Source organism: Arachis hypogaea, chromosome 11 (genome assembly GCF_003086295.3).
Source record: "Arachis hypogaea cultivar Tifrunner chromosome 11, arahy.Tifrunner.gnm2.J5K5, whole genome shotgun sequence".
Lineage (NCBI taxonomy): Eukaryota > Viridiplantae > Streptophyta > Magnoliopsida > Fabales > Fabaceae > Arachis > Arachis hypogaea.
In genome coordinates, this window is record NC_092046.1 from 130,005,952 (window position 1) to 130,015,379 (window position 9,428).

At 37.2% G+C, this 9,428-nt stretch overlaps 1 protein-coding gene across 1 annotated transcript; it reads right to left on the minus strand.

The window, feature by feature from the left end:
* Window positions 1-823: 823 nt before the first annotated feature.
* LOC112721801 (uncharacterized) lies at window positions 824-2,621 on the minus strand. The gene is made up of 4 exons (XM_025772829.1): window positions 2,581-2,621; window positions 2,138-2,242; window positions 1,958-1,986; window positions 824-1,059 (listed from the first exon to the last, which is right to left on the minus strand). The coding sequence occupies exons 1-4, from the start codon at window positions 2,619-2,621 to the stop codon at window positions 824-826; spliced, it is 411 nt and encodes a 136-aa protein (XP_025628614.1).
* Window positions 2,622-9,428: the final 6,807 nt, after the last annotated feature.

Below are 9,428 nucleotides of genomic sequence, written 5' to 3' on the forward strand. Positions count from 1 at the left end.
TAGGTAGGTAGATTTGATTCTAGCTAATTAAGTTAGGCTTTCGCCCATCAGAGTTACCACCCCAAATAAAAAGTTTGGCAAACTTTGTCAATTTTGTCATAAATATTCAAAGGGAGCTTCAACGTCTGCATAATATATGAAGGAATGGTAGCTATGGCAGATTGTGTAAGTGTTACTCTACCTGCTAAAGGTAGATTTCTCGCCTTTCAAACAGTCAGCCTGCTCTGCATCCTTTCCACAATAAAATGAAATTCTTCTTGTTTGGTACATTTATGAAGCAACGGAATGCCAAGATATTTTTTCAAATTAGAAGTTAGACGCATTCCAAGGGCCTCACTCAAATCCAATTTCCTATTAACTGACATATTATCGGAGAAGAACACACAGGATTTCTCATAAGTCACTTTTTGGCTAGAGCTACAACAAAAGAAATTCAAAATACCTTTAATAAGTTCCACCAGCTCCATAGATGCCTAATCAAATAAATCAATATCATTAGCGAAGCAGAGATGCGACAACTTAGGTCCTCCACGGCAGAGCATAATCGACTCTAAAAGATTATTTTGCACTACAACAGAGATAATTTGAGATAACTGTTCAATGCAGAGGACAAAGAGGTATGGTGAAATTGGATTGCCTTGACGAACAGCTCATGATGGAGAGAAGGTAAAGGAAGAGATCCCATTCCAAAGAACTTGCATTTTAGTCGAGGAGTAGCATTGAGCAATAAGATTTGTCAAATTCTCAGGTAACCGGGCTTCCACAAGAGTATCATGAATAAAATTCTAGTTGAGGTGATCATACGCCTTCTCCAGGTCTATTTTCATCGCCATATAGCCGACAAGTCCCTTTTTGCTCTCATAGTGTGAATGGCTTCTTGGGCTATTAGAATATTATCCGTACTTTGTCTACCTGGTACAAAAGCACATTGAGATGCACTGATCAGCTTTGCCATTACCACCTTAAGTCTTTGCACAATAATCTTGGTGACAAGCTTATACAAAACATTGCAGAGTCCAATGGGCCAAAAATGGTTTAATTTCTCAGTGTTGTCTCTCTCTGGAATAAAAAAAATGAACGTCTTATTGACCACCTTTATATCATCATAATTATTAAAGATATTCATCACCTAACCTATAAGTGAGGATTGCACTACACTCCATTTAGTTTCATAAAACATAGCAGGAAGCCCATCCGGTCATGGGGCCTTCCAAGCTCCCATTGAAAAAAGAGCAGAAGAAATCTCTTACGGAGTCACCCCTTTGCCTAGCTCACCTTTTTCTTCCGTAGTTAATTCCAGGAATAGAAGACCAGAAGCCTTTAACTTTACATAAGTACTATCCTCAGTATAGAGATTTTGGAAATTTTAAACCCTGAGGTTACAAAGCAAATTAGAATCCTCCACCTATTGCCCCTCAGAGTTCTGAATCATATTAACTCTATTTTTCCTTCTTTTTGCTGTTGCCATACTAAGAAAATAGGAAGCATTTTTGTCTCCAAAATTTATTGACTTACATCATAAACATTGCTTCCAATGAATTTTCTCCTGAATTAAAATAGCTTCCAACTCTCTCCAGAGAGTAGACTATAAATCATCAAAAAAATATTAATATGGAACCAAAGTTGCTTAGAAATACCATTTAATCGAGCTAGAATTCAAGCTTTTCGACGATCCAAGTTGCCAAACACATCCTTATTCCAATTTTTTGCCGCTTTTGTAAAATTTCTCACATTTGTTTCTAGAGAAAAATCATTCTTCCAGTTCTGTCCAAGCAAATTATCAAAGTCCTCATCAGAAAGCTAGGCTATCAGAAAGAGAAAAGGCCGAGTAGTAGTAGTAGAGTTATAGCAAACTTCCAAATTCAAAAGAATTGGGATATGATCAAACTTCAACTTTGGGAGATGCTTGACTACTTCTTGATTAAATCTTTGGGACTAGGCATCATTCGCAACATACCTATCAAGCCACCTCTGAATGTTACCCCACTGCCAAGTAAAAAATTAACCATGAAATTTAATATCCTAAAGACCACACTCTAAAAGGCAACCAGAAAAATATTGATAATTCGGAGATAGGCCAGAAGTCTTGCCAGTATCTGCTGCTGAGAGAACACAATTGAAATCACCTCCCACACACCATTCTCCTGAAATCTGCCTAGCTAAATCCTTCAAACCACTCCAAAGATCAGACCGGAGGTTAAGATTAGGTGAACTAAACCAGAGTAAGATACCAAGATGGTTCCTGCCCATAAGAAATTTTGAGATGGACAAACTGTTTATGAGATTCAATCATTGAAATATCCCATTGAGAAGATCTCCAAAGACACCAAATGCCACCTATAAAACCAGCTCCTTCCACTAAATACCAATTCGAAAAACCAAATTTTCTTGTAATATTACTAGTTTTTGTGCCATTCATATGAGTTTCCAAAAGGCAGATAAAATTAGCATGATCATGAAAAGAAAATTTCTAAGCAAAATAGAAAAACCCTTACTCCCTACACCTCTACAATTTCATGTAATGATATTCATAAAAAAAAATAGAAATAAAAAATAGGGGGTCATCGAACATGAACTTACTGGGCAGAGAAGACATTTGTGGTGGCTGAATCAGCCACCATGCTTTCCTGATAAATCCCGGAAGTAGATCACTCGGAACTAGTACTAGAAGATATACCAACAGCGCCATTACCAGGATTTGGGGGTTTAGATTCCCTCATGGAGCCAACTACATTGTTATGAAGCAATCTCGCCACTTTCATATCTTCCCTGAAACGATAATGGGCTTGAACAAAAGGACCCTTCCACAAACATAAAGATTCACCTCCCAGCATGTTCCTCGCTTGCTTTATGAGCTCCAAAGAGAGCCAATAGTCATCATTTTTCTCATTCAGGGGTTTGGTAATAATATCAATTACCTTGTCTTTCCCTTTGTCACTTTGTAATTTTAGTTCATTAGAGTTTTCAGTTGATGACACGTCATCTTAAGCATTTTTAAGGGTCCTTTTTCATCTGTTTTCTTAGGTTTTCTTAGATTCTTTTTATCAAATTTCTTATGTTATCTAGTGACTTCTTATAACTAATTAAATATTTAGAGTTATATTATTATTATTGTATTTTTATGGATTTTTGACTTAAAATATGCAATAATTAAGGTTTTTTTAGCAAGAAAACACAATCGGTTCAAGGACGGTTCAACGGGACCTAAGAAGCATGTGAACCCGACGCCTGACCTTCAACATGGATGCCTAGCATTCACATGCATGCTCAGTGGCTGTCCACACAAGCCTGTCATGCCTCCCTTCCTTACACACACATGCCCGATGCCCCCTCCAAATAAACATGCAAAGCCAACGTTTCTCATCACAAACCCGGCATCTAATGTCCCTGGAAGGTGCAAATTGGGTCACGCCCAAAGTAGAAGATCACAAGCCCTGTGTGCCTCAAGCTCAACTCCCAGGATTCAATTCTTCAATACTTGGGAATGCCCATATTCAGTTATCAAATCATTAGAAGCCTTAATCACATCCAAAGGCTGAAGGTTCAAGAGATTAGTTATCATTGATTCCTTCTAGAAATATAAGAGATTTGGTTGTTAGAATTTGTTTCTAGATTAGATTTGAAATATTGTTTTGGTTTAAATTAAAAGTAAGTAGTTAGCTATCTTATCTTTTCGAAGGACAAGATTAGGGTTAGTTTTTAAATTCTAGAACTTCAGATATAAATAAGTGAATCTTGTTTGCAAGAGGATCATCGAACCACCCTTTCAGTAGATCACTTTCTCATAATTAGGATTAGTTTCTTTCATTATGAGTCACTAAACCTCCTCATTAAAGGTTAGGAGTTCTGTTTGGTTTTAGGATTAATAATATAAGTATTTTTTTATTTTAATTTATACTTCTTTACCTTTTCAAGATTGAGTTTTATTCTTCATCACAAGGGTAAAAACTATTGGGAAATATTTTAATCTATCTTGGATACTGATTTTATATTTGGAAAAATTAATTTTGGAATTAGCTTAAAACTCATCTCATAATCTTGACTTATCTAGATCTAGTTCGAATATGTGACATATAATTCGACTAGTGATAGTTCTTGAAGGTTGTATGGCTTAAAATCAAAATTGTTCTTCACCTCTTCTCTCGATTGGTTGACCAAGGAATTGGCGATTAATTGGGTTTTGAGAAATTAAATCACTAAGGAATTGGAGGTTAGTTATAAATGATTTGCTGTGAAAATATTTTTGCATGAATTAAATAAGAAATCATAAGCATTGTTCTTTCAAGAATCAAACATCTCCGAATCTTCAACATTCTCATAATTAGTTTTCTCTTAACTACAAGCATCCTCCCGATTCTATTCTTCTATTTCTTCTTTTATTCGAGATCCACAATCCAAAATTTAAGGTTTGATCGATATAATTAGATATTTAATTAGACGTTGTGTAACACCCTAAATTTTTATACCAAAATGATGCTTTTCGAAATCTTATTTTTTCGTGACTAGTTTTAGTTTGACGAGCCAGTTTCGAATCTCAAGATAAAATAAATAATAATATGATATTATTATTACGTTATTATTTTATTTTATATGTTATAATAAAAATATAATTTTGATAATAATATTATTATTATGTTTAATATCTACCGATATAAGTAAATATCGGTACTTTTTGATGGACTTAGTTTCGCTAATGCTTCACCATGGATTTTATATCCTTGCGATCACCAAGTTACTAATATCATTTATATTAGTAATTCATATATATATTTATCCCTATAAGTATTATTACTTGTGTTTTAATACATCTAGCTTTCGTAATTATCCGTTTAAAATATTTATAACTTGAACCGTTGTCTTAGCAGCTTAAGAACACGACACGTGACCCTTTAGTGACACCTAACCCTTCTTAATACACATTATCATCATCTAATCTCATTCTTCTTCTTTCTTCCTCCAAGAAACCGAAGCTATGAGTGAGAGAGAGAGAGAGAGAGAGAGAGAGAGAGAGAGAGAGAGAGAGAGAGAGAGAGAGAGAGAGAGAGAGAGAGAGAGAGAGAGAGAGAGAGAGAGAGAGAGAGAGAGAGTCTATGGAACCGTAACCTTTCGAGCTTGATTTCTTGAGTTCTGTAACTCCTGAAAAAAATCTAAACCGATTAAAGTATTCGTCTCTTCTTCCTCTTCACAATGGTATCTTTTTTCTTCAAGGGAACCAATGTGTGGAGCTGCTCCTTCTCCATGCATAGCTCGGCCAACTTGGAGCTTGTTCTACAAGAAAAACGCTTTGAATTGTCAAAAAATGAATAAAATCTGATGGTAATTTAAATACCATCAGAATTACTGTCGAAAATAATCAGACGATATAAACCTCACCTGTAAAAGTTGCGACAGATTATCAGATTGAAAATCCAATTGGTTATCAGCAGATTCTTCAGACAGTATTGTTGGCGCAAAAAATATTGTTTCGCGCACTGTTGCCATCAGATTATTCCTATGGTAGTTCTAATGGTATTCTCAATTTTTTTTAATTTGAAATAAATGGTCAATTTTAATTTTAAATTTAAATTTTTTCACACAATTAGTGGTCTATTCGTAAATAATGAAAAACTGTTATTTAATTAAAATAAATAATACACTGTTTAAATATATTAAAAGTCAACTACATCAAATATGTACAATAAAACAATAAAATGGAAAACAAATAATTACAGATGTAGGTCGTCGTCATCGTTGTCGATCCCGTGGCCCTGAGTCGGCGACATGAAAGGTGGTGATGTTCGTATGCCATCAGCAGGACCGTTGCCTCCTGTAATCGGACCGCTGCCACCAGCAAGGTTGATGCCATGGCCAGCGGCGCGCATCTGGGCCTGGTACACCTCCATCTGATCCTCCATATGTTGTATCCACTACACCGACCCCTGGAACTGTAGCTTGAGCTCATTAGTAGACGTCACGCGATTAAGGATCTCTTGATACCTCTCCCAATAATCGTTAAGCTCCTGAGCTTGCTGTTGAAGATTGCATTGGAGCTCCTGCACCTACAGCCTCAAATCCATGCCTTCCTCGGGCTCGACGGCTCAACTGGTGGCGAATCTTGACAACAACCTCAACATGAATGTGTGGAGGATGCTGGCGAAGAACCTTCCGTATACACAGTTCTTGTACGGCGTTGAGGTGGTCTCGCGCCAAAACGCATCGGGATCGACAACTACAGTTGCAGATCCATCGGCAGCGTCCTCCTCACCTTGCTGAGACTACTGACTCATGACCTCTGGTCTTTGTATGTAGGACTTCTGTGTAATTAACACAAGTTATTGTGATTACTATGCCGGTAGATATACAGTTAATCTCTAATAATTTTATAGCAGAAGATAATTAGATGTATGTTTTCTCACATAATGGTCCTGAGACCGCTGATAAGCAAATGTCTCTTTGTTCTCCTTCAATGTGTGGGTGTACTTGATGTCTCCGCCAACGTCGCTTGACAATCCAACGACTTCGACTACACATGTTGTATTGAAACAATATGATTAGTATGCCTAGTATTGATATGCAGAAAAATATAACTAAGTTGTTAAAATAATTAAAAGTCACTTTACATACCAGCCTGGTTTTTGTCTTCATGAAGGTTTCTGAGCCGCTAGTACACTTGGATGACCTGGCCGAGGCTTTGTTAGCTCTGTGGTGAGATGCCAGTGCCGAAACCCTCACCGGTCTCCTAATGAACAAACAAAGACTTTTTTATGTCTGATCTGAGCCACTGTGTCCGTTGGTCCCATCCCTGACGAACATCATCCAGAAGCTGTTGGAGCCGCCGACCCATTCTATGGTCGAATATCTTTCTGATGGAAAGATCGTACTCAAGGGCGCATATAAAGTGCAAATGCAACAAAGAAACTTTAAAATTAGTTAAGCAAGATAGAGGATATAAACTAGCTAAAAAGGTTTGAAAATTAAAAAAGTAATTACCACCATTTCTGAAACCATTGTTTCCTGGTATCAGCGGGAATCTTCGTGTAGCTGGGCCTGGGATGGTCATACATCAGCTTGATGACATTGGTCATCTCCAGAGTATAGGCATTGTTGTTTGGCGTAAACCTAACAACAACCCACAAACAAGAATCAACGTAAATCCACTAAAAAGGAATCATAATCATTGGAACTTAAAACAATAATCAAATCAACCTAAATCCACTAAACATGAATCATGATCGTTGAAACTTAAAATAATAACCAAATCAATCTAAATCCACTAAACAGAAATAATAATCATTGTAACTTAAAACAATAACCAAATCAACCTAGATCCACTAAATAGGAATCCTGATTGTTGAAATAGGAATCATAATCATTGAAACTTAAAACAATAACTAAATCAACCTAAATCCACTGAACAGGAATCATGATCATTGAAACTTAAAATAATAACCAAATCAACCTAAATCCAATGAATAGAAATCATAATCATTGAAACTTAAGACAAAAACCAAATCAACCTAAATCCACTAAACAGGAATCATGATCGTTGAAACTTAAAACAAAAACCAAATTAACCTAAATCCACTAAACAGAAATTATAATCATTGAAACTTAAAACAATAACCAAATCAACCTAAATCCACCGAACGGGAATCATAATAATTGAAACTTAAAACAATAACCAAATCAACCTAAATCCACTAAATAGGAATCACGATCATTGAAACTTAAAATAATAACTAGGCAACCATAAACAGGAAAAACTTGAGACTGAATACCGTACTTACCTCGTGCCACCATCAGGCCAAATGGTCAACCATACGATGGGAGGTGGTGGAGGGGCATCAATTGCTGCCTGATTTTGGTGGCTGGCGTTGAGCGAATATTTTATACGCTTTTTGGCATCATTTTCATATAGTTTTTGTTATGTTTTGTTTAAGTTTTATTATATTTTCATAGATTTTAGTGCAAAATTTATATTTTTGGATTCTACATTGAGTTTGTGTGTTTTATGATGATTTCAGGTATTTTCTGGCTGAAATTGAGGAGTTTTGGTAAAGTCTGATTCAGAGACAGAGAAAGGACTACAGATGCTGTCAAATTCTGACCTCCATGCACTCGAAAGAGCATTTCTGGAGTTACAATAGTCCAAATGGCATGCTCTCAACGGCTGTGGAAAGATAACATCCAGGGTTTTCCAGAAATATATAATAGTGTATACTTTGCTTTGGAAATAAAGGCCCAAAACTGGCGTTCAACGCCAGCCACCAACCCCATTCCTGGCGTCCAATGGCCAAAAGGGAGCAGCTGGCGTCCAACGCCCATTTAGGAGTCCAAAGCTGGCGTCCAACGCTCCAGAGGGAGTACCAACTTATGGCTTCACTCAAGCTCAGCCAAACACTCACCAAGTGGGTCCGGAAAGTGAATTTTTGCACTACAAGACTAGTTTATATTATCTCTGTAATTCTTAGTTATCAGATTAGTATTTATAGGAGAAGATCACCCTTGTTTAGGGGTTTCACCAATCTTCTTCCCCCGCTTTTACTTTCGAACATTATTGTAAGCTACGAGTCACTAACCTTCTAGGTTAAGGTTAGGTGCTCTGCTGATTCTTATGGATTAATAATATCACTATTCTATTTCAATCTATGCTTGATTCCATTCTAAGATGTATCTTCATTGTTCATCCTAATGAATTGGGAGTGTAACTTGACCATCATCCCTATTTCACATCGGTTCTGGCGAGTCCTTGACGGGATAGTATTGAACCACAAGCTTGATTATACATATCTTAGACGGATAATCCACGACTTCGTTGGGTACTTGGAGACATCAGCGCAGCGGAAGTACAGGGCAATTAGGGCCTTTGTGGTATAGGCTAGAAACAGGACGCAACATTCTCTGGTCCAGAAGATCCGACCTTGTCTGTGGCACTTTGAGTAGGATCACCAAGGGAATGGACTGCAGGAGCTTCACTCCCGTTCAGATTGGATGACCGCTGACCCGGTGTTTGATCTGAAGTAGAGGAGATTAATGACTGCTGACCCTGCGTTAATCATTTACAGCCTACCATGGAATAAATCATCAGAAGTTGGAGTGGATGGTGAGAAAAGTTGATCCAGAAAGAAAAAGCATCTTCGAAGTCTCAACTGTTCTATCATCACTGATTTCACACTTATTCAGTAACGTTTTATTTATTTATCTGTTTTATACATTTTTCGTGACAACTATCCTCTTTTCTAATCGCCTGACTAAGATCTACAAGATAGCCATTGCTTGTTCAAACCAACAATCTCCGTGGGATCGACCCTCATTCACCTGAGGTATTACTTGGACGACCCGGTGCACTTGCCGGTCTATCTGTGCGAATATTACGGAGTCAATTTCGTGCACCAGCTGGACTTTGGGGCCGCGACATTGCCGTGGATACAGGCTGCTGACCGGTAGGA